The sequence below is a fragment of the Rhamphochromis longiceps genome, linkage group LG9, assembly GCF_057381845.1.
Source record: "Rhamphochromis longiceps isolate RC_006_pf linkage group LG9, R_longiceps_female_GT1.1, whole genome shotgun sequence".
NCBI classification, from domain to species: Eukaryota; Metazoa; Chordata; class Actinopteri; order Cichliformes; family Cichlidae; genus Rhamphochromis; species Rhamphochromis longiceps.
This window is the reverse complement of record NC_140565.1, coordinates 24,888,741-24,915,173: the sequence shown is the minus strand read 5'-3', so window position 1 is coordinate 24,915,173 and position 26,433 is coordinate 24,888,741. Positions and strand designations below refer to the sequence as shown.

Sequence of the window (26,433 nt, the reverse complement as noted above, 5' to 3'; positions counted from 1 at the left end):
AAAGGCAGCAAGAAGCAGGAGAGACTGCAGACGGGTTTATTACATCCCTATATGCCTTGGCTGAGCATTGTGGCTACGGGGCGCTGCACAGTGAAATGATAAGAGACAGACTCGTTGTCGGAATAAGAGACAAGAGACTCTCGGAGCAACTACAAATGGATGCGGAGCTCACATTAGAAAAAGCAGTGATACGGATTCGCCAAAGTGAACTTGTTAAGAAACAACAGGATCTTCTTAAAAACAACTTCAAGCAGGAGAATCTTTGCAACGTGGACATCGTTAAAGCAAAAACGAAACACTTCAAACCACGAAAGACTGTACCACAAACCACGGAGAGGAATGTGAAAAGCCAATGCAACCGATGTGGAAAGACACCCTTTCACAGCAAACACCAGTGCCCAGCCAGAGAGGTACTCTGCAATCAGTGCAAAAAGAAAGGTCACTACGCAAGAGTATGTAGGTCTGGGGCAGTGGGAGAAATACGTGCAGCGGGTGGTAACAGAGAAGAAAGAGAAATAGCATTTCTGGGAACGGTAGCCTCAGATAGAACAGAGGATGCGTGGTTGACTAAAGTAAAAGTTAACAATGCAGACTGCTGGCTAAAAATTGATACAGGAGCGGACGTAACCGTCTTGCCTGAAAAAGAGTACAACACTCTAGCACAAAAACCGCAGCTGCAACCCACAGATCTGAAACTATATGGGGTGGGAATGTCTCCATTAACAGTTAGAGGGAAATTTACTGCTAACTTGAGCACTCCAAGCAAAGCTACAGTACAGCCTGTGTATGTAGTAGCAGACCTGACACAAGGATTACTAAGCCGCATAGCGAGCGTAGCACTCGGGTTAGTGGCTAGAATAGAAACTGTGTCACTCACTTCAGTAGAAACAGTGAAGCAGCAGTTTCCAACACTATTCAGTGGGTTAGGCCGGATGGCGGGGGAATACAAAATTGAGCTTAAAGCAGACGCCAAACCGTTTGCCCTGTCAACTCCAAGAAGAGTCCCGCTTCCCCTGTTACCCAAAGTCAAAAGAGAGCTTGCTCGGATGGAAGAGTTAGGTGTAATCTCCAGAGTAGAGCAGCCTACCGACTGGTGTGCAGGAATGGTTCCAGTACCTAAACCAAACAGAGATGAAGTGCGTGTGTGCGTGGACTTGACCAAACTAAATAATTCTGTGAAAAGAGAAAGACACATGTTGCCATCAGTTGAGCACACCCTAGGACAGCTAGAGGGCGCAAAGTTGTTCTCAAAACTCGACGCTAACTCAGGGTTTTGGCAAATACCTTTGTCCAAACAGTCAGCTCTTCTCACAACCTTCATCACGCCATTCGGAAGGTTCTGTTTTAATAGACTTTGTTTTGGCATATCTTCGGCCCCCGAACACTTCCAAAAACGAATGTCTCAGCTTTTAGAGGGGCTGGAAGGAGTCGTCTGCCAGATGGATGACATTCTGGTTTAGGCTGACACACAAATCCAGCACGACAAGAGACTGATCGCAGTCCTGGAACGGCTCACAAAAGCTGGGGTGACATTGAAAAGTGAGAAGTGTGAGTTTGCAAAGACCTCAATCAAGTTCCTCGGACAGATCATCGATGCTGCAGGAGTCAAAGCAGACCCGGAGAAAGTGAAAGCAGTCAGCAACATGGAAGCGCCCACTGATGTGGGTGGAGTGAGACGATTCCTAGGAATGGTTAATCATCTAGGCAAGTACCTTCCCCACTTAGCAGAGAAAACACAGCCGTTGAGAGAACTACTCAGTACCAAAAACATGTGGTGTTGGAGTGAGGCTCAACAAACAGCATTTGACAACATTAAGGCAGAACTGAGTGAACCACCGAACTTGGCACTCTACAACCCCAAAGCACAAACAACAGTATCAGCTGATGCATCCTCCTATGGACTAGGAGCGGTGCTACTTCAGAAACAAGAGGATGACGCAACCAAACCAGTGGCCTTCGCTTCAAGAGCATTAACCCCCACAGAACAGAGGTACGCTCAAATAGAGAAGGAAGCGTTAGCCATAACCTGGGCATGTGAGCGATTCTCTGATTTTCTTATAGGCATTGAGTTCCATGTTGAGACAGATCACAAGCCTTTAGTACCACTTTTGGGCTCCAAGAACTTAGACGAACTGCCACCACGAGTACAAAGACTGAGAATGAGATTAATGCGGTACTCTTTCACCATCTCACATGTCCCAGGCAAACACATCGCAACTGCAGACGTGCTGTCCAGAGCACCAGAAAAAACTGTTTGTGACGAGACATTAAGAGACGAAATGAACCTGTATGCACATCAGGTGATTTCAGGTCTTCCTGCAACAGAGGAGAGACTACAACAAATAAGAGAGCAGCAAGACAAAGACGAAACACTAAAACAAATCAAACTCTACTGCAAGAATGGCTGGCCGGACAAACTCAAAATACCAGGTCCATGTTTCCCATACCACCAGCATGCAGGGGACCTGACTGTTGAAGATGAACTTCTCCTAAAAGGTATGCGTATAGTTATCCCAAAAATATTACAAAAAGATGTTTTGACACGACTGCACACAGGTCACCAGGGCATTGTAAAGTCCAGGGAACGAGCCAAGCAGTCGGTATGGTGGCCAGGACTGAGCTCTCAACTACAACAGCTGGTAGCAGAATGTGAGACGTGTGCAAAGGTGAGACAGCAACCCAGAGAAACACTCATGCCAACTGAGTTTCCTACACGGCCGTGGGAGTTAGTTGGTGCTGATCTTTTTGAGTGGAGTAACAGCCAGTATTTGGTTGCAGTGGACTATTTCTCACGATACATAGAAATAGCTAAGCTGTCCTCTACCACATCAGCAGCAGTGATTGACCACTTAAAGTCCATATTCGCACGCCACGGCATTCCAACAGAGTTAAGGTCGGATAACGGTCCACAATTCTCCTCAGAACATTTCCAAAAGTTTGCTTCAGGGTGGGGCTTTGCCCACACCACTTCCAGCCCGAGATTCCCTCAGAGCAATGGTGAGGCTGAAAGAGCAGTGAGAACAGTAAAGAGCCCTCTACAGAAAGAAGGAGACCCATATCTTGCTCTCATGGCATATCGCGCCACACCACTTGCCAATGGACATAGCCCTGCAGAGCTTCTGATGGGGAGGAAACTTCGTACCACAGTTCCCATACTTCCATCCTGCCTCAACCCAGGCTGGACAAACATCACTAAACTGAGAGAGAGAGAAGGGAAGGAGAGAGAAAAACAGTGGAAATGGTTCAACAACAGACACAGAGCACAAGACCTCACTGGACTACACCCAGGAGATCAAGTCTGGATAACAGACATGAAAACAAATGGAACTATATCAGGCAGAGCAGAGACGCCGCGTTCTTACCTTGTTGAGACCCCGAGAGGACTTCTACGTCGAAACAGGAGCCATCTCATCACACTAAAAGAGACCAAGACGGAACCGACAGAACAGCAAATCCCTGTCATACCAGAAGACAGCAGCAGCCCGGTTTCGAACCAGGCACAGCAGTGTCTTACACCACCGAATGACCGGATTACTGAGAAAAGATATCCCACCAGAGACAGAAACCCACCGAGGTACCTTAAAGACTTTGAAGTAGGTAGTAGGTACTCTCGAGCACCTGAGTGACCAGCCAGGGGCAGCATAATCCCCTCACTCAGCGGAAGGATTGGGAAGTCTACCCCACCTTCATAGTTGGATAAGTTCACACAGTTAAATAAAATAATTGTTATAAAGTGGAAACAATAAATGTCCGTTACAGAATAAAAGTTAACGTAACAGCATTGAAATATTCAGCTACAAGTTAAGTTGCAGTGAATGTAGTGTTGACATAAATGTGGATTAGCACAGGAAACATTATGGTTATAATGTACTCAGAAAGGGGGATGTTATGGTAAGGACTAACTCAAGGGTTCATGCAGCACCCTCTGGTGGTTGTGCCGTGTGTATTGTATGTTGCAGTTTGGCAATAAAGGGAGTCGCCACGATAAGACAGAGCTGTCCCAGTGTCGTTTATGGCGTTGCTATTAAAGTCACGAGAGCTACCAAAACAGTCATCACCCGGCGGGAAATCTGGGGACCTTGGATGTTCTGTACGGATGTTGCTCCTCTTGTTCGCTCGTCCCAGCTGGCTCTCAGCAATCTCTGCTGCACCACTCAAGGAAACGAGGTACAATACACACCCCAACCCCCCTCCATGCCTCCAAAAAACATCCCTACTGCTTTTCGTTCCTGCCATTGTCATGATACAAGAGGCTGCGTCAAGAGGTAAAATCAGGAATGTGTGTACAGAGCGTGGAAAGTCCTGGAGATTCTGAGGTGTATGCTCTGCTGTTTCTCCTGAAACTGTGTTTGGGGCCCATTAACTGAGACAGGAAGCGTTGAGACAGAGTGGAAACACTATGAATTTCCTGCTTTGCGATGCAAATTCTTGGGTACAACACGGACTTGCTGTGTCTACTTCACGGACATTCCTAAATGTGCCAAAGGGCCCCGTTTCCTGCCATTCTCCAGACGTAGCTGCCGTGTGGTTCATAGATACTCGCAGTTGGATTATCAGATGATACGTCCACAGGAAAGCGTGAACTTCGCTGCCTATTGTCACATTTTTACTCACTTACATCTTTAAATTCTACGTTACTGAATAGTACTGGATGAAGAGGATTTCCGAGGTTAGTTATTTCCTTCAGTGGTGACATCAGTTTCCTGACTTGCATTCAAGTATCAGTTATGTGGGTTGCAACCCTTAAAAATTCAGCAGTTCGCCATCTGTTAAGCAGCACTGATACCTACATTTATCTTTTGTTTTTTGTCCTCGACCCCCCAGGATGCTGAAATAAGCACACTGTCCCACTCTGCTACATCTTATGTTTATTTGAAGGGATTAAGCATGTTTATGGTATTATTCCCTCTGTGATGGTAGCTACCCTGAGCCTTTTGTTCTGCGTTAAGTAAAAACTTGAAGAGTAGGAAGTGGCTCATACCCTGGAGGCACAACCCTTGGTTAGTCATCTTGCACCGCTGCATTTTTAATCTGCAAGCCTCAAGGCAAATAAAATAGCTTTCATGTTCATGCATGACACTTGGTTAGATGACACGAATCATTTGGACATAGTAACATCAGACCAAATTGTGTCCTTATATATGAGAGCTGGCTTTTAACAACCAATGTTTTCTGCAGAGGTTGTGTGGACGCGAAGGCATTTTTTGCTGACGCAGAGGTCGTCGTTTCTTCTGTGGAAGAAGTTTTAAGGCTACAAAGTGTCGACTCCTCGGAAGCGGCGTCACATCAGGGATCTCTGGTGGGAAGCACTTTGACAAATGGTCCTGCTTAATGTCGCAGCAAGTTGTGCTGCAGTGCACAAAAAAGTGTTTCTGCTGTCGCAGGGCCAAACATTTATATCAAAGCTTGTGTTCTTGCCTAAATGCTGATTTTTCTGAGTTACCTGCTTAGTATAAAAGGCTAAGGTGCATTCAGGGAGGCCTTGCGGGAAGCGTGATGTCCACTGGGTAGCCGGAGGATAGATGGCGGCTGACAGCACCCTCGGTGTTGCAGCACTACTGCTGTGTCATGCTATTTTGCTCTGTTGTTGGCTTGTCTGTTTGTCTCAATTTTAAATCTCTGGAGAAGTGTCTGCTGTTATTCAATATGTGGAGCTAAAAATACCCTCTCCCTTAACAATCAGAGCAGAAAACAGATGTTACGGTAAGATGTGATTGGATGTTTTGTCCCACGGAGACTGCTAACGTTTGTCTGACAAATGCAAAAAGTATCTTTATACATGAAAAACAGGCTTTAAAGTCACACCTTGTAAGTTCATAGTTCATTTGTAGACTTTGCTTCCTTTGTAAAGTCTTCATTAGTTTGCATTTTTCATCCTCTTTGCCAGTCATTTTACTCTTTCCTGTTGTTAATGTGATACAAATTTAGCATCATACTCAAATTACAATCTCAAACATGTATAGTGAGACCGATCAAAACATGACAGAATAAAAAAAGATAGTATGTCATGGTTTAACGTAGTTGTAAATACTACCATGCTCTACAGAAAATGTGAAAAATTGTACTAGTATATTAATATCACCAGAATGTTATCGATAGCAATACAGAAAGTGTTATGTAAACAACATAATAAGTAAAAGTTTAAGCCACCAAAAGCCACAAAATCCCACAAAATGAGAAAAATGACAATGTATTAAAGGAAATACGGTAAGACACAAGAAATGACTGGATGACAGGTCTTTAGTTTCTTGTCTTAAACCTTTAGAGTTCATGTATCTGGACAGATTGTTAGGCACACCATGTTTGCAACAATACTGAAATATTTTGTGGCATTTCACACTATCCCAAACCAATGACAAAATAATCCACGAATCAGTGTTTTCAGATACTGCAATAGTGGCATTTTCCTCAAGAGAACTGCGCTCTCTGGGTATGTTCCCTTTTTCCGATCGTTCTCTGTAAACCCTGGAGATGGCTGTGTGTGGGAAATCCCAGTAGATCAGCAGTTTATGAAGTACTCAGACCAGCCCATCTGGCGCCAACAACGACACCACATTCAAAATCACTTAAATCACCTTTTTTTTTCCATTTCTGATGCTCAGTTTGAGCTTCAACAGGTCGTCTCGACCATGTCTACATAAAACTGAGTTGCTGCCATGTGATTGGCTCATTAGATATTTGTCTAAAGGAGCAGTTAAACAGGTGTACCTTTGTAACAAACCTCTTTTGCCTGCTCTTTTGGAACATAAGATTCATGTTCAGTTGAATCGAAATGCCTTGCCACTGGGGATCTTTCGTCTCTATGCCTTGTGCTACTTTTATGTTCAAAGATTCTGATTTTTAAATCTCATTTTCCCTACATGTATTCACCTAAAAGGACATTTCATTTAGCAGACCACATATCGGGCTTTACAAAAGATTCTGCTTTCAATTTTCAACTTCTTTCCAGTGTGGGGATTTTGTCCCTTTCTTCCTTTCATGTGCTGAATTTATTTCAAAAGTTAAGGCAAATGTGCAGCATCGTATTCAGAAAGACCGGCTCTTTTCTCGAACAGCTCTAATGTGGATTTAAAAAAGGTGAATATATGTCCATACAGAAATTCTCTGTTGTACGGTTTGAATAAATTCAAAAGATTGTTTTGGTAAAAAGGTCTAACATTGGGAAAAAATACTTTATTCTGCCTCCAGCTGAGTCACTCTGTGTCCACCGATGGGTACCTTTTAACCCTCCTGCCATCCTTTAAAAAACTCACACCCATCACCCTAGGGACCATTCTCAGCCACGCCATAAAAAGACCATATATCCATATTTTATTCCACTTTAAATTAGCCAACCTTGTAAAACTACTTCTCCCTGAAATATTCATGTAAAGTTTTAATTATATTTTCGTTGTTTTAACCCTTCAAATCCCAGTGTTATTACATGAGCGCCCTGTGTTATAAGCCCCAAAAACCAAAAAACGAAACTAAATATTTCCACAAAAAACCAGTTGAAGTAATATGTGATTGTCATTATAAGTAGGCCTTTAGATGGACCAAAGATTGGCACCAACATACATTTTGACCTGCCATTATTTTTTTTGCATTTTTTTTGCAATTTAAAAATTAAAACTTCAAGGCCCTGAGTCTTCATTGACATCCAAGAAAAGAAGAAAAAATAAAATCATATGATGATAATTTGGGGTTGAAAAATAGCGTTTATAATGGAAGTCAATGGGCAGAAAATGGTCCCCAGGGTGATGGGTGTGGGGATTTCTGCTGCTCAGCCATTTTAGGCTGATTTAAGGAATTCACACTGGAATATTAACATTGACAGGTAAAAACTATCCTGTGGCAAGTTTGGTTATATTCCACTGAACACAGTGGAAATGGCAGCCATTTAACACATAGCAGTGGCACAAAAAGGTCCCAAGAAGGCAGGAAGGTTAAACTATGTGAGCTTGCCCTGAAGGGCAGTTTGGCCACCAGCTGGTCTGCCATCACCTTCCCTGACAGACAGTGAAGTGTGACAGGTGTTCGACCTGCTGCAGATGAGCTGTCAGATGGAGGACAACCACGTCTCTGGCATTACAGGAAATCTGATGTAGTGCTGAGCTCCACAGTCACACATACAACCTTGTGCACTCTGACGGATTAGCACTGCCAATCAAAAGTTTTGCACCGCTTTCTCTTAGATAAGAAAAGTGAATAGTTCCAAGTAAAACTTGAAGGGTCAAAAATGCAAAATGCTTTTAAATAATGAAGCTGTGACAGAAATGCTGGCTGCTTTATTTCCAGGAGTTAGACCACACCGATCTCCAAATTCACTCATCATTTGGATCTGACACTACAGTCCACTTCAGTTTCTTTTGAACCGCAGGAACTGCATTACTGTAACTAACAGTGATCCTAAGAAGCTAAAGTGAATACATCTGTAACCTTTAATTATTGTATCATGCACTGCTATGATGCTATTGTGGTGATAAAATCTTTTCATAGACAGACACACATATACCAGCGAAAGTGCTTTAAGCTGCCTTTGTGTTACATCTCAGTGGAGGACCAGGACCCCATCTTCCCAGGATGACACACACAGACGAACTCACCTGGTGACAACAACAATGCCAGCTTTGCTGTTTTTGCCAGTAAAAATGCTTTCTGAGCTGAACGTACAACAGGCATAGCCTCAAATTAAATTTCTATCCATTTACTGTCTAAGGAGCTTTCCCGGGGAATTCGGGGGACAGTACATGTACTCAAGGGGAAAGCTAATGCTCTCTTGCACTGCTCTTGAGTCAGCCTTTTGTTATGCAAGCAAAGGACCCTGAATTTTAATCTGATTTAGCTTATAAATCTCCTGTGGTTCTTCCTGTCTGCTTTTTCTTGTCTTTAGAGCATTTGATACAACATGAGTTTTGACATTTACCTTTAATTTTTCAGCTGTAATAACACTTTGGCTTTTTTTCTTGTGATCTGACATTTGCAGGATAACTGTTAATGCAGAATATCTTTGGGTACACATTATATGCCAATTTTCAACATGTCATACAAAGTAAAAATGGTATTAAAATGTTTTTTTAAAGATGCGACCAACTACCTGTTAAGTTGCCACTCAAGCTATGTTTTCTTTATCACATCTATCTATATATATATATCTATATATATGTGTGTAAACTCGGTTTGTGCACAGGAGAGCACACAGAGCATACATAAATAAAAATAAAAGCTGTCTCTTCATGTAGATGTTGGATGGAAGTCTTTAAATTATTCCTCATCATTTAAAAATCCCATTTTCCAGCTTCCAGAGTCGGCATTAAAACGCCCTCTTTGCTTTAAGGGACTTAGAGCATGAAGCTCAAGTTTAAAGTAAAGATGAGAGAAGGGAAAGAGCAAGATACTTATTTGGATGGAAGCATGACATGACATTAAAGAGGTGGGAAGCAGAAAGAGATGGGAGATGAACGAGGAGAAAGTGCTTGCAGCTCAGGGTTTATTTTCCCTGATCTTTTACGTTTAGGCCTGTGTTGAAACTGCTGTTGGAGATCACTTTACAGACGCGTAACCGCCTCTGATGTCTCCCAGCTTCAGGCACTCAGATGGCTGAAGATGTGTGCCGGAGGACACACAGGTAGGAATGTTATCGCCAGCGAATGGTTTGTCTCAGCTGCCGGGGAGGTAAATTTAAAAAAGCTCAAGTCAACAACCACACTCTTTGAATCCAAATAGTTGTTTTTCTCCATAATTCTTTAGGATTTAGAGAAATTAAAAGTCTTTGGTTGATTAGCTCTCCTTGCTTATTTTCCAGGTATAAATTTAGACAGTCATTACGAGAAGGATTATGTGCTTGTTATCTGTTACTGTGGCCTCACCGAGTGACACAGGTCCAATAATCAATGTGACAGGGCAGGAGAGACAGATTTTACATATCAGTCTGTCTGCTGACCCGACACGTACAGCCACGCTGTGAGATGTAACGGCCTAGAGAGCAGGCTCTGAGACAGAAGGCAAAAAGGAGTCTTTGATCAAATGTTTTTCCTCGAGTGTTTTAGATATGAAAGAGAAAAAGGGCAAAGAGTAGCGTTTTAACTCAGTAAGGCAGCTCTATATGCAGCTGGTTATTCGCTTATTCTCAAAGCAGCCAATCAGACACCTTGTTACTTTTTTATACTAGTCAACCTGACATCCGACCTGTCCCATTTTGTCCTTTCTTATTGTTGAAAAAACCTTTTTCCTTCATTAGTGCAGAACCTCAAAGGAAAACATGTAGATGAATAAAGAAATGTGATGCAAAGCTTTAAAATTTACTTTAGAAATCCATCTTTAAGAGTTTATTTAGATGTCTTTCATGTCCTTTTTCATGAATATCAATCGGATCATTCACATTATCTCGCGTGTGATTAAATATCTACATGCAAGGAGGTGTGTCACTATTTCCTGTGGGGACTTTCTTCATGCATTTCTGTGAGTGTCTGGATTTTGGTCAGACTGAAGCCTCAAACCCCGGATGAAAGTGTCATTATGCATTCAGTAAGTGTGGTGAATTTCACTGTCATCCTAAGCCCCCCTTTTTTTTTTTTTTGCAGCGATGTTACTTTTTGATTCTCTCACCGGTTGTGACAAGCGTAGCGGGACACGACACGTTGTAGTTTCACGTTACTCTTCATCATCAGTGAGCCGCTCGCAGCAGCAATCAGTCAGTCACTCAGTCGGGGGGGGGGGAGTGTGTGGTTCACGTGAGGACGAAAAGAAGAAAGAGAGGAAGAAGAAACGAGCGACGGAGAGAAGGATATTTACGACTCAGACAGTGGCGAGGGTGAGCTGCATCCCAATGTCTGTTCCTTTACTGCCTGGCTCAATAACTCTCAGGAGAGTAGGTATATGCCTGCGCGGAGATTTGCAGGTATTGCAGGTGTCAAGGTCTCCAGGAGTGTGTGTGTCTGAGCACTATAAATAACAAAAAAGCCAAATATCACCCACTGGGGAGATTTTATAGTAGATCAAATCAGCTACTGTGCTATATGCATCATGTTTAGTACACTGAAGTTCTTCGTAATTTACCTCTTTTTTTTTTGCTGTTATGTTATAAACATCCCAAAATCAACCACCCTTTGCACTCCAGAGGGTGGTTGATCAAATCAGGCTTTTGTCTGTTGACTCATTTGTATGTAAAGATGTAATATCCAAAAACTTTGGGCACAGAAACGCTGGGGCATCTCTAATAAAGTGTTTCCTCTGCACTGAAGTCTGTCAGGTCTGACTTAATCAAATCCCTCCACTGACAGCGCTCTCAATCATTCCAAGTGCCTTTCAGTCTGCAGTGTCCTTTTTCCAGTGACATAACGAGTCTGTCACAGCTTCTTCCCTGGGGCTCTGTTACCTGTCTCACTCTTTGTACCAAGCCCGACCTTAGGTGTGTGTTACACTGTGTGCCGGAGTATGTCAGGCGGGTCTAGCCTTCCCTCAGTTCCCAGCGTGATGCTGCCTGGGCTGACACCTTCTCTTACAGAATACAGATTATTTAGCTCTACGTGAGTTTTCACTTATTTGAGACGTGAGCTCAGGTTGGATTTATGTGAACAAAATGAGAACTTGAGCTGCTCTGTAGACTTGACTGCTTTGAGATTTAAACTTGATTGAGAAAGAATTTGGAAATATTTTATTTATTGATTTTTAAATAAATGAACAAGACGTGCCAGACACATCATTGAAGATGATGTGTCTGGAAGTGTTGACGCTGAGGTAACATCACATAAATATAAAATATACAAACAAAATTCGACATCCTACTGGGAGAAGAGAAGAGTAAAGATCACTCTTTGTGAGAGTTAATGACTTGACTCAAGCGTGATTTAATATTTTTAAGACTTTATTACCAAAGGCTTGAATTTGAGAATCAGCTGCTTTCTTGGCAGCACGGTGGTGCAGTGGTTTGCCTCACAGCAGCAATAAACTGGCCGCAAGTGTGAATGGTTGTCTGACTGGCAACCCATCCAGGGTGTTCCCCGCCTCCAGCACCCCTCTGACCATGAAATAAATGGATTGACGGCTTTTCAACTCCAGATTGTCTTTAAGTGTGGAAAATGCATGGCGACTTGAGACTTGATCAAAAGTCAAAATTAAACTTAAACCCTGACTTTGACGAATCAGGAAGGAAATTGTTGGTTAGTTTGCTGACTTTGCCTATTGTGGGAATTTTCATGGCTTCCTGTGTAGCTTGGATATCCAAATAGCACCGATGAGACATTTGGTCAAAGGTGTCCTGATATGTGACAAAAAACAACCCAACTAATTCATCCTCAAATAAACTCGATCCCTCTGTCCTCGCACTCTGTGTGCAAAGGGTCTACAAACAGATTCAGACATACTGATAACAAATACTGCATAGTCATTTACAGTAATCTGATTACTAAAGAATTGATCCACTTGAGTATTTAGTCCTGAAAGATCTAACTCGAGATGTTAGACAAGGACACAGTTTAAAAATGGAAGATTAGGATCTGAGAAGCAATTTGGAGAAATAATTACTTGAAGACTTGAGGCTTCAGGCAGCGTAAGTCCCAGAAACAAAGCAGTGGGACTGTATTGTTGCCGGGCTCATTTGACGTGTTTCCTCGAAGACCAGATTTGAGACTTTGACTTGAGCTGAGCCTAACTTATAAAGATTTACAAACTCATTCACCTTGAGTGATGTGAGCCTTGGCTTACTTGACACCTGAGGTTCTGCCTTGGTGAGATCTTGACTTGCACTCTGCTTATGGCTTCAATAACATAAAAGAGCTTTAGCATTCAATGCCAGATTTGCTTTCACAGAGCTGAGGCTTGGTTTGCGTCACCTCCAGGAGAGTAAAAACATTCCTGAGGTGCACAGGAAGCTGATGCTGTGAAACATTCTGCTTATAAATGGACTCTGCGGCAGCTGTACAAATCGGCAGGGATTCTGGTCGACTACCATTTATCTCTTTGTCTGTGTCTCACATGTGTTCACACACCCACAGATAGGGCTCTGGACACAAGTCCTCTGATGAATTGCTTTAGTCATTGGTCCAGGCTGTGTGTGCGTGTGTGTTTGTCTGTGTGTGTGCTGAGTAATGAAGAGGCCGGTGATGTTGTTCTACTCCTCCTCAGTTGCCCCTGAGCACAGGTGCTCAGCTCTTTCTGAGTGGGAGTTCTTCAATTTTCAATTCATTCATCCAGGCGAGAGCTGCAGCGCATTTATTCGTTGCTGACGTGAAGCGAGCATGACGCTGACATTCTGTGTGTTTGGCACGCATGACAACGAGGCACATCTGTAATAACATACCCACAAAGACACGTTTGTGCTGTGCTGCTTTCTATATTAATGATCATTGACAGGCATGTCATCTTTAATGCTATACTGTCCTTTCAGCTCTGACATATACAGTATGTTAACTTGCAGATGGCTAAGACAAGGATACGAGCTGACAGCTTGCTCACTAAAAACATAAAATCAATGTGCACAATCACGATGCAGCGTTTCTGTTGTTGGGCTTTGTTTTTATTTTAGTTCGTAACTGTTCAAACTACTATCAAGAAATGTTGGGGCTTTACAGCTCTTTATTTATAGCTTAATACTCTTTGGCTTCTGACATCATGATCTTGTCGTGGAGCAGATGGATGTTCAGTACCATTATATTTTATTAAAGAAAAAAAACAGTAACAGATCTTTTTTGCAATTTAAAAAATAAAGAGTAGTTTATCCAGCAGAGCTGCTCAGATTCTACCATTTGCTGTCTGACAGTGATGCAAAATCAAGCAGTATCTTCACAGTCTAAATGTGAAATATACTGCTGAACAACTGGAGAAAACTTCCTCACATGGCCATAAGACTGCTTGTCAGCCAGCTGTCCAGTCACCTTTGAGCATCTAATAATGGGGAACTATGTATACAGATAGCTGTACTTAGGGACCTAACTGTGTTTGGTGATCCGAAAGATGCTTTTTCTGTAGGTCATAGCACTGCGTGGCAGAACTGCATAGCGGATGCACCAGTTGTGGTAATTTTCACAAAACAAGATGTCTTTCCAAACATGAGAACAACCATCAGAGCAAAACAGGAAATGAGAGCAGTGATCTAGATATCTAGAAGCCGGCTACTTTAGTTCTGTGCAGAAAATAGAATTTCTTAAAAAAAAATGCATACAGCTGATTTTTAAAAGTCCACAAAAGATTAAAAAACAAAAAAAAAGGAAAATAAATGAATAAATGCCAATGAGAGTTCTCAAACAAAAAGGGAAGAAACATCTTGTCTCTGGCTTTCTATCCTCAACATGATTCAGATAGTCCAAAAATGTTAGTCTGAGCACCATACATGCATGTTTCTTTTAAAGTTATAACCACGAGACTGGACAGGACGTGGAAGACAATGTGTTGGTAGTTTACCATCAGGCTGAACGACACACTGGGAGCCTAATGTTCTTTTAATGGCTGCTGTGTTACTTTATTGTAAGGAGGGCCTGGAGAGAAGTGAATGTGCTGATTGATAACCTGCACAATCTCCGCTAGCCTTCATGACACAGCACCGGCAACTCATCCTGCCAGGTTCGTTATCCAGAGCCATGACTGGCAGCGCTCATGCACAGCACAGCACAGTGACTCGGCAGTACGGCAGTGCATTCAGGGATCGAAGGATTAAAAAAGATACCTGGAAATCAGCTCCTTCTGCTGCTTGTATTCAATTTGGTCCTGTTGTTGCCTCCAATCAATACTTGTAATCATTCAGTTGTTGTGCGTATAAAGGCTGGATAATTACGTTTTCAAAGTCCCAGTGGTAAGCCAGTCTCTCGTTTTTTAGTCACTGCCACTGTTATTTTTTTAAAACTTCTCACTGATGAATAATAGTTTTATAACAGAACTTGTAATCACTAATCAGCTTGCACAGTCAGGCTTGAACTCGTGCGAATGCTGGCATGTAGATGGTCATTTTGGTGCCAGTGTGCCATCATCACTTTTGGATTGAAAAGAGCACAAGAAAGAAAGCAAAGAATTTATTTAATGCAAAACGAAACAGCATAATTGTTTCATTAGTATCTTTAGTGTTATTACCAGATTTAGCAGAGCAATCTGTTCCATTACTGTGTTACAGAAAAATGTAATTACAGTAACACTCAATAAGGCGTTACTCCCATCACTGCTCCTCAGGCGCAGCCACAGTCTCTGCTGGGGCAATGCAGGAAACACATGAATTCGGCTATCAGGAGCAGTTTGCTGATTTCCATCAAAGGGTAAAACAGCATCAAAGGGAAAAGGGACGCCCTCTGACTGGGCATGTCCCCTGGGATGCCTTGGAAGGGCAGGGTGGAGGGGAAGTTGATTTTGCACGATTTAAGATGAAGCTAAACCCGCTGAGATCACACCAAGGAGGAGGTTTGACGCAATGAATTGTACACTGATGTACTCTCAAACCACAGCTTCCACATTTAGTGTTTGTATCTCTTTCCTGAGCAGAAGCTATGTGAAAGCTCCCTGCAGTTCACAACAAAGAGATAACCCAAACCGTGAGGGTGTAGCATCAAAACTGGAGGGACAAAAAAGGCATCAGTTAGAAGAGTTGTGATTGGAAGTCCTGTTATCAGTTGTCTGAGAGAGGCCAACAGTGTGGTTCACACCATCATCATCGACTCCCACACTTCCCTCCCTCCCTCTCCTCCTCCTCATCCCTCCCTCCTCGTGTTGTGGAAAAGCTGCCAGGCTGCAGCCACTGTGGGCAAGCAGCCAGCCTGCTATCACAGCCCCTATACATAACCGCAGAATCGTGGGAAGTCCAAAATTAAAAGCATTGTTATCCCTGCGGCTGGTGGCCACAGTGCAACGGAGTGACAGGTTTATTTCATTGTGCCGTCTCGGGTGACCTTGGCTTTGGCCTCTAGTCTGTACCCCCTCCAGACACACTATTCAGACCTGGTCCTGTCAGCAGGGCTGCAAGCACAAAGCAGAGTCCCAGAGACAAGCAGGTTGCTACTGGATTTCTCATTCTACCTGTGGTGAGTGAGAATTTCCAAATCTGACTCTTTTAACATTTTTCCCAATTGTGTTTGAGCCAAAAAAATGTCCTTGTGAATGAATTTCAATATAATCTACCATTAGGGTTGCTATGGTGATGGCTGTGTGCATGTCAGTTGCCATGCAACTTTTTTCCCTCTTCAGAGGAAGCACATAGCTAGGTGGCTATGTGCAAAGATCCCAGTGTATATCAGTGAATTGTTTTTGTTGATTTGCTTTTTATTTGTTGAGAGTTGGACAAAGATTGTATGTTTCCCCCAATTTCACCAGTTTAGGACACATTGGATTTTTAAACTGGGAATGGATGTTGCTTATCAGATGCACGTGGAGAGGCATTTTTCATAAACCGATGAAAACATGCTTCACATCAAGGTCCCTACTTGCAGTACTTACAAGGAGTTAGGACCCTAAAGTGTGCTGTTAGCGATGCAACGACGAGCAGGGGAAGACGCAGACACTAAATACAAGAGGAGATCAGGACTGAGAGGAAACAGCTGGGAGACACAGCTGACGCTGATTACACAGACGAGACAGGGAGAACACAAAACTGAACACACCGACCTTCAAAGTAAAACAGGAAGTACACGAAGAGGTAGACTGGAAAAAGAGAGAGAGAGAGAGAAAACAAATCTGGAGAAAACAAGATGGCACAAGAACTCACATCACCATAAAAACAGATACACATAGAGGGTAGAGACACGAAAGGAAATGCAAAAAACTAAACAACCTAGGAAACCATAGAATGAATACAAAAACACAAGAAAACTAAGAACGCTGGGTCAAAATGACCCAGGACCATGACAATATGTCAAGTGAGGATTAGGTTCATTTTCAGCCGTTTTGCAACCAGTGGAGTCACCACCTGTTAGAAAAAGTCCAGGCTTTAAGGCTCTTCTCCACTGTCTTCGCTTTTTAGACCCCAGAATGTACATCCATCCTTTATGTGGCTTTCAGTATTGCTTTAAGTAAAAATACAAAAAATAAGCTACAGAGTTGGGTTTGGACTGGGCCAATGACATGACACAGCAGAAAGCGCTACTTGTAGCTATGTTCTCTGTGCCAAACCTTTCTGCATACCCACATTACAAATCTAATCTATGATGTGCCTACAGTTGTTGCAAGCCATTTTGTAACCCACCTCCATCCCAGCTACTTCTTTCATGCAGAGACTCACTGACCAAAATCATGGCTGTTGTCACTGATTGCTGCTCTAGTTTGCCCCATTATTTGGTTCTTGAATTAATTAAAGAGTGATTTAAACCAGACATGCTTTCTTAAGCATACTGTATTCTGCAAACAGATGTTTTTTGTTTTTTTGCTTGCATTTGTGACTTACAGCCACCCTGCAATCCCTTCTAATCCCAGCTGCAAAGAAGTCTGAGGTAGTGATATTGAATCCAGGTTGGTGAACGAGTGTTAAGCATCAAATCTGTCAACAGCTCCCAATGAACCTCTCATCCTGTCTGGGATTTTTGGCAGTGCCGTGACCTTGACTGTCATGCGCTATTATCTTTTACCTGCTGGTGTGCACAGAGCTGAACCATGAGCCAGCTCCACAACAGGAGGCCAGAAGAGCTGAATCGCATTTCAACAAAAACTTCCTTTCCCCTGTGATGACTAGTATACATGAAACACCACCTGGCATTATCTTGTCTCCTCCATCCACCTACCCATAGCCTCACTACTTGTGCCTTGCAAGTTAAGGATCACCAATATGAGTCTGCACCGGTTTGGCAGCACTGATGAAGCGTAATTAATGTAGAGAGGCTCAGCTGCTGTCTTTGCACCTTTCCATTGAGCTCATTAGGCCGGGAACGTGACGCTAACAAATTAAAGCACATGAGGGAGCTATGGTGGTGAGATGCTATCATCTCAGCATCCTCATGGTCATATGAAAGTGAAGATGGGTTTGGGACTGTTGTAGCTAGTTCCATTTCTTCATACGTGTATATCTGAAAAACTCATTTTCTGCTGCTGCTGCTTCTTCTACTACTGTATTCTTGCAGCCCATTACAACCAAGCTCATATCATTATAGTCAAAGCTGTGAGTTAAGAGCAGTGAAGCAGCGAGCGTCTCTGTTTTCATTTTCTAAACATTGAGAGCAAAGAGAGCAAAATTGAGAGTCTATGTCATCTAATGATGTGTCACGATAGCCTGTTTAGTTGCGTATTTTATTATGTTCTTTTTACCCGTCATTTTAGTCTATGTTTGTCTTTTGTAACATGGAAATAGAGCCGGGAGAATTACAGTTTTGCAGTTGTTTTCCTCGTTTGTAATTTGATAGAAGCTTGTCTCCATTATTTCATGTTTATGACTTCCCCTTGTTAAATTTAACAAGTTACATTTTCCTGCCACGTTTTGTGTCTGGCAGTTGTACCTGCAGGAGCTACTCTTAATCCTCCAGTCTCTTAATAGTACTGGAGTACTAATGCTAAGGGTGTATGTTTTACAATATATATTTATTTTCTGATCCCATATATAGGCTCTATTTAAAACTTTAGCCATACTGCTCCAGCCATTGATTTCTCTTGTTTAGGATTGTTTCTGTAAATGTTGTTCCTGCTAATGTTTAGCTAACACTAGCAGGCTTGGTTAGCAAGCTGTGTCCATCTATACAGGTGCATCACATCTGCTAACTGACGCTAGTTAATACAATAATCAAATAAAACTGAAGCACAGACTTCTTAAACAGTCTGTTAGCAACAGTGACTGCAAGGTAAACCATGCTATTTGTCAGATAATTGCATTAAAAAGACTCAAAATGACACCAACAAACACAGTTAAGATATTACACCTGCTAGCTGTTTGCTAGCCTAGCAGACAGCTAGCAGCACCCGGCTGTCAATCAATATAAGCATCCTTCTAGCAACACAGCTGTAATGCAATTTAAATATTTGAATGTCATATAATATATTACAAAAAACATCCATCTATGTATCTGTTATTTTATGTATCTGTTGCTTCCTTACCTGTTACTTAACAGTCTTTTTAATAAATTATAAAATTGCTTAAGGTTGCATTCAGATTTATGGTCTCTACTAGTTTACAAGCATTAAAATGTTCTCCAGTGACAGCGATAAACTGGATGACTCAGATGTAATGTGTTGTCTCTTTTCATTTCTCTGAGTGGGACTACATTTATGGGAAATAAAGTGTGCTTTTGTTATCTGTCCCTCTTATCTCACACGTCTCCCACAGAAGCACAGGTTGCCCGCAAGCAGAGCCCTAAACCTGGAGGGGGCATATCCACAAAAGGAGGCAAACATGAACACACGCACACTCCTCCGGGGGTGAATAGAGATATGTGTGTGTATATATGGCCTTTTATTTAGCAGAAGGCCATCAGTGAGTCATTCTCCTAAAGAGCGCCCTTGGGTACTGGTCTCGCTGACACACACGCAGTGGCTGTCTCAGAACAAGGCTCACTGGTCAATGTTTAATGCCCCATAATTGGTTTTACTGACCAGCACAGCCTGCAGGATGCCAATGCTGATTTGCAGCCCGACCATTGAGGCTGACCACCACTGCAGTCCTACCTGGATTTGTGAAATATGTAATTCATTTGCTCTCACAGGTGTAACTGCTGGGTGGCAGTCATTACAAGGATTAAGCTGTCAAGGTTAAGCTGGACGATGTTGTCTGCGATCTCGTCCTTTCCCCTGTCTGTTCTGCTAAAAGCGTTCCATGCATAGTCACGGTTTATCACACTGGCGTTTAACGATCATTTAAATGCGAGTTGATATCCAAGCCCTGAGTTTCATCTCACCTTGCTTTCTTTTTGCTGTGTTTCTCTCAGAGAACCATGAGCACTGTGGAGGAGGAGCCGGATCACATGATACCATGAAGACAAGCCTACAGGTCCTGCGCTGCCAGCTGCTGAGTGAGTAAAGCCTGTGGGGGGTTAAAAGGGAGGCCCAGCAAGCCAGTCAACGTTTCACATGCAAAACAGAAAGATTGGTTGGTTTTGAAGAAAGCGACCATTTTTTAAATTGTTCTAAAACATTCCGGTTATTTATTTGCAGCTTTATCATGCTTGATTTATATGGAGCATTAACATAGAAACATAGAGGTGAAGATAAAATGAAAGCAAAAAATGGTTTAGAGTCAAGCATTAACCTAGAGGACTGAAAAATTAAGCCATTTTAAAGCTGCACTTGCTTGAGTGGGCACTAGAGGCTCTCCCTATAGACTCCCAATGTTAACATTTTCAATGGACATTGAATGTTCACAAAAAGACTAATTTATTGAAAGTGTATCAAAGCTTTACAGCCTCTATTAAGTACAGAGGAGTATAGCCACTAGCTCTCTGCTCAGTCACATCACCGCTCAAGTGACTGAATTTGACTTCTTCACTATATTTTTGCTTTTGGAACCTTTTTAATTAAAATAGCATTCAAAATATCATTTTGAATATTTATATCCTACCACCAAGTAGCATACAAAAATCAGAAGGTCACTCTCAGACTTCTCTGGTCTGCATGTCGAAGCATCCTTGAGCGAGATACTCAATCCTGAGTTGTTGGTTGGCAATTTATGCAAATGCTTGATGTCTGTATATGTGTGAGCAGCTGAGTTTGGTTCATAGTCCAAAAGCACTTTGCATGCTCAGTAAGAGTGGAAGCATTATACAAGAAGCAGTCCAGTCCACTAATTAACATGTATTCATTTCTGTGTAATCCCCCTATATAGTCTGGAGTCTGGTGTTAGCTGATAACTTCACCACCACTTCACCCTATCATCCAAATGTGGACTTATGGACAATTTAGCAAATGCGAATTTACAAAATAAAAATCCTTAAAACTCGAATTCACTAACCAACAGTTAATGTCAAGGGGGCTACGTCCATCTTTGATATACAGTTTATATCTATGCTGCTATTCCCAAATTGGTTATATTGGAGTGTTCAGAGAAAATCTAAGTTTTCCAGATGTTAGCTGTTGTAATGTGGTAATTACCAGAAGGCAGCTTTCTTCATCGTTTGCCAGTAAATTATTCCAGTGTTTTCATAATTTCTCTAACTTTAAGTCTTGCATCTCTTGGCAACTTATCTTCTAAAAGAAAAGAAAATTATTTATATAAATTCCTCTATAGCTGAAGGCCATTCCGTCAGGGATCCCCTGTTTGTGGACATCAGATGCTGTACATACAGTGCTGGACCCCCCGTTATTGTCAGTTTATGTCCGTGCTGTTTTAAATTCACAGGATAGAATCAAGGCCCGATGTACAAAGTTCTGGCAGGCTACCGCCGCAGAATGTCACATGAATATGGAACATGTTGGTCACACTGAAACCCACCAGGCTCCAGGACTGTTAGCTGAAAGGGCTGATGATATCTGGTATTCACCCCCAAGCTCCACCTCAGGGCGCTGGAGCCCAAGGCTGTCTGACAAGTCTGTCTCAATCCCTCAGAAGTGATAAACTTGGACTAGACCACTGTGAGCTGAGTGCTTTAAGCTGGTGCAGAGGTGGAGGGAGGTCACCCTGCAGCCGTTTAACCTGAAAAGAAGAAGTTTGAGTTGAAGTTGTCGTCTAGGTTTGTGTGGATTTTATTTTTGAATTTGTCCTGGTAAATCTAAAGCTCAGTTTGCTGTCATGCATTCAGTTGGAGATCGAGTCCAGTCCTGAATTTCCTCGGGCGCATAACTTTTCCATTAGTTTCCCCAATCAAGTGTGCAGAGACGAGAGACCCACCTGTATCTGTTTCTCATTTCTCTCTCTGGATGAGCCATCTGCTAGAGACAGATGTGCCTTAACATCTCAAGGCTGCAGGCATGAACAGGGATGCTTCAGATAGAGAAGAACTGGGACAGATAATCCCATATTATAACGGGACAGTGAGTGTCACAATTTGTTTTAGAAAATTGAGTTTTTGCCTCCAAAGCTAGAATAAATAAAAATTTGAAAAGGCCAGTTGGTGCAATGTGTAAATGAGTACACAGGGCTTGAGAAATCTTCCCATCTGACTTCTTCTTGTCTTGTATTTTTGAAACGTGCTGTTGGATACTTTGTCATCTTTATAAAGCCACTATCAAAGTGAATATGCCAAAATTCTCTCGAAGACGCTGTCAGCGTCTGTGACTCTGTGTAATTGCAGATTTGCTGCTCAGCGCTCCGCCCAGATTCCAGACAACTTCCTGTTTAATCTCTCGTCTTCCTGTCAGGTGCGGTGCTGCTGTCACACTCGACGAAGCTAAATCATTATCCCAGTAAACAGCAAAAGGACCCTTTGTTGTTCTTGTTTTCGCATTCTCTCTCCACCAGATTTTCAGATAAACACGTCCCCGTTCAAAGCTGCTATAAGCTGACAAACAATTCAAATTCAAACAGGAAGCCATTATCCTGTTACCCAAGCTTTGCCGCTTATCTCTGAGCCCACATCTGCAGACCTCCCTGTTCCGCCTCTCCACCGCCCTGCCCATATCGAAGCCTTCTCCGGGACTGTCCCACAGGTCCCAGAGGATGTGCCTCATCTATCTGCTGAGACACACCCAGAAGCAAACCAAAGGAATTAGGCTCTTTGTGCTACTGTAAGGAGGCCACTTTATTTATACGCATGCATATGTCGTTCCAAAATGAAGAATATTGGGATTTTTCTTGTTTTCCAAGTCACGAGCGAGATTAGCAGTTGTAGCAATAAAAACGGCTTCCCAGCAGTACAGTTGAAAGGCCCTTTCACACAGATTCAAACTGACAAGCTAATTCAATGCTCATACTAAGTTTGAGCTTCTATTGTGAGTCACAGAAATGTTAATTCTAAAATGAGTGGCTTTCCTGATTAACTGAGCAGCTTTAGGCACATGATTCCTCTCATGGCATGTGCCTTTTTTTTTTTTGCCTTTGTGTGAAAGTAAGTATCTTGCGGATACAAAGGAGGGCTGCAGAACAAAAAAACATTTTGAAAACGTCTCAGTGCAACTCTGAATAGAAGTACCATACATATTAAAGGGAAGAAGGAGGTGTAACGGCAGCAGGAGGTGGACTGCAGCAGGAGGTGGACTGCAGCATTATTAGGGGCAAATAGATGCAGTAAAAGGATATTAGCATTTAGTGAGTATATCAGCATTTTTTCTCCTTTGGAATTTTATATACTGTGGCGGTTTGTTTTTCTAAAATACCTCCTTGTACTCCGTTTCACTGATTGCAATCTGGTTCCCAGTACAACCCCAATTTCATCTGTCTGCTGAGCCGCTCCACTCATTTATGAAACAGACTTCAGATCGATTTTGATCTTAAGCTTGTCTCCGAGGGGCCTTATTATGTTGATTTCCAGCTCGACTTTGTTATTCTTGGGCTACTCCACTATCAGCGCTTTGCATAATTCACAGTTCATCCTTTTATAGCCAACTTACTTCTGATTGGCTGCCCCTCATAAACAAAGCTGGTGGGTGGAGCATCTGTACTTACACTCGGAGCTGTGTGTGTGAGATGGCTATATTAGGGATGTCATCTCTCACTGGGATTATGGAAATAATTGTATTTTATTTGATCCAAGTGATTTCCTGCCGGTTATTGCATGTGGTTTGAAGCCTCTGGTGAACTTCCATGACTTCTAAATGCGCTAACGAACCTCTTTTCATTGGTTTGTTTGTTATTTGATGTTTTTGCTTGCTTTTCACTTTTTGATGGATGCCAATTCTCGACTAAACCATGATTTGTGAAGGCATTTTGTCATATGGTAGAATCACAACACGAGTCCAGTCATTTATGAGAAATTCAAGATTTACAAAGATTTAATTCAGTTCAAATTTATTTAAATTGTATTTATACTGCGCCAAATCACAACAACAGTTGCCTCAAGGAGCTTTCTATTGTAAGGTGCACCCTACAATAATACATACAGAGAAAAACCCAACAATCATATGACCCCCTATGAGCAAGCACTTTGGCGACAGTGGGAAGGAAAAACTCCCTTTTAACAGGAAGAAACCTCTGGCAAAACCAGGCTCAGGGAGGGGCGGGGCCATCTGCTGCGACTGGTTGGGGCGAGAGAAGGAAGACAGGAGGAAAGACATGCTGTGGAAGAGAGACAGAGATGAATAAGAAGTGTGATGCAGCAGAGAGGTCTATTAACACATAGTGAGTGAGAAAGGTGACTAAAGAAGAAATACTCAGTGCATCATGGGAATCCCCCAGCAGCAAACACCTATTGCTGCATAACTAAGGGAAGATTCAGGGTCACCTGATCCAGACCTAACTATATGCTTTAGCAATACTCATCACAGCTTTTTTATGCTTATTGTCTTCTATTAATATAATGTAAGCACACTTTTGGGAATGATCTTTACTTTTCTTACAACATTTCTGTGAATATATTCTCAATTCTGGAGCTTTCGGGCACTTTTTAACTCCAACTTATTAAACTTCAGAGGCGGCCACTTGGTCAAATTCAAAAGAAGTAATCACAGAGGAGCTGGGGTGTGAAACTTCTTCATAGTTTTAGACTCTATTTTATTATTTTTTATTTGTTTTTTATTATTACCAACTATATTAAAGCAGATATTGGTGGTATCATAGGTACAGTAACCAATGGTAGCAGCTGTAGTGGCACACATTGAAGTAGTACCACAGCAGGCCTACTAGAAACTGTTACAGAAGTGCAGTGGGACCACTGAAGTCAGTCGGGGCTGATGGCTCGCTGTCCAGGCGAGATAATCAAATCTTAGCAGCAGTTAGTCAGACAGCTCTCGGCTGATAAAGGGTTTTGTCCGCCTGAAGCTGATGGATCCGATCTGTTTCTGTGGTTCTGTGACAGCACGTCAAAGCTTTAAATTAAAGGCTTGGACTACCTTTAACAAAACTTCTCTTAAGCTTTATGATTACTTTGATTCGGCTCTGTCCGCTTTTATTCCTCAAAAGTTGAGATATGGACTGATTTTATACTGGGGGAGACGAGCCGTGCTGTGTGTGTGCTGGCGTGGTGTGATATGGGCTCATTGGTATTCTGATGAGAGCTGCAGATAAAGCCATCTTCGTTTGCCCCAGAGGATTGAAGGGGAATCCCACAGAGGGCTGTCTGCTACCGTGGAGTGGTTTTTATTAGCATAAATGAGGCTAAATATGATCCACGGAGGGTCGGCTGGGCGGTGAGGAGGACATCTTTAATTATGGGCTGTGGTTTAGTGATTTGGAGCTTCTAAACCAGCGGTTTGGCATGTTTATCCCATTAGACTACGAGACATAGTGGACATACAGTAATTCCCTTTCGTTCTTGTACATTTGCATATCAGACATTTTGGTTAATGATTTTATTCAGTGAGATCACAAAGAAATAATCTGCTTGTGGATTTATGGTTGTTAATGCAGCACGGGCATTATTTCTGACTAACAACACTTTTAAAAAACCTTTGCCGCACCTCTTATAAAGAAAGATAGATCTCAACCTTTAGTCACTCTTTAGGACACGGAGGTTGTAATAAACTTACTTCATTTACATGTATTAAAAAAAACATTTGAATACAAAAAACAACGGCTCTCTTTTTGCTGCTTGTTCAGCTTGATTGTAAAGAATTTGTGATTCCAAGGGAATTGTTCACAAGCAGGTAAAAGTACCAAAAATTGGTACCAATACTCTTTTATCGTCACTTTTTGTGACTTTCCCTGTGGTTTAGCCTGTTGTTCCTGAGGTGGAACAGGCCATCTACTAATTGGAAAGTTGGCTGTTCTGTCCCAGAGTGCTCCGGGCTCTCCATGCCTAATTATCCTTGGGCAAGATACTGAACCCTGTGCTGCTTTCCGATGCATTCATCAGAGTATGAATGTGTGGATGACAGAAAAAAGTGCTTGTGAGGCATGTTATATAAAGTGCTTTAAATTGTTCAAGTAGAGTAGAGAAGCGTTATTCAGCAAAGAACTAGCCCATTTACCACTTTTTCAATAAAGTCTAATCAAGACTAATTATCTAGTCTAATCTAGTCTAGTCTAATTATGCACAATCAACTGTGGAAGTCGACTTTAGAATCTGAAATTGCTCTGAAGTTGTTGTTTTTTTTTGTTTCTTTGTTTGTTTTTGTAAATAAAAATAGGTTAACAGATGTGTGGATAGTGTGCAATAGTGCAAGTAATTCTATTTGTTCCAATCACAGAGCTCCCACCTCCACCCAAAAGCTTGTCAGTTATGATGGCTTAGAGTTTAGAATAGGTTGCCTACTATTAGGAAGGTTGACAGTTCAATCCCCAGCTCCCAAATTCTGTATTAACCTGTTGAACCCCAAAGGATCTACTGCATCAAATTTTCAAGAGAGCTATATGCTATAAAAGACCAAGCCAGGAAAAACTCCTTTATACTTTTCTGTGTTTTATCCTCAGTTAGTTTGACAGAATGGCCTCTGCTTGCACTGCTGATGAAGTCTCACAAGTGTCAGCTTTATTTTGATACCAATATAGTTTACACAGAGCTTGTAATCGCAGAGAAACAGTTGATTCACTTTGGGCCT

At 42.1% G+C, this 26,433-nt stretch overlaps 1 protein-coding gene across 1 annotated transcript in view; it reads left to right on the top strand.

Annotated features, from left to right (window-relative positions):
* The window catches only part of tmem108 (transmembrane protein 108), a 67,291-nt gene that overhangs the window by 18,142 nt on the left and 22,716 nt on the right, over nucleotides 1-26,433 (top strand). The window contains exon 2 of the mRNA XM_085419027.1: nucleotides 19,797-19,880. Within this exon, the coding sequence (XP_085275153.1) occupies nucleotides 19,841-19,880 (40 nt within the window). The 5' untranslated portion in view covers nucleotides 19,797-19,840. The remainder of the gene's footprint in view (nucleotides 1-19,796; nucleotides 19,881-26,433) is intronic.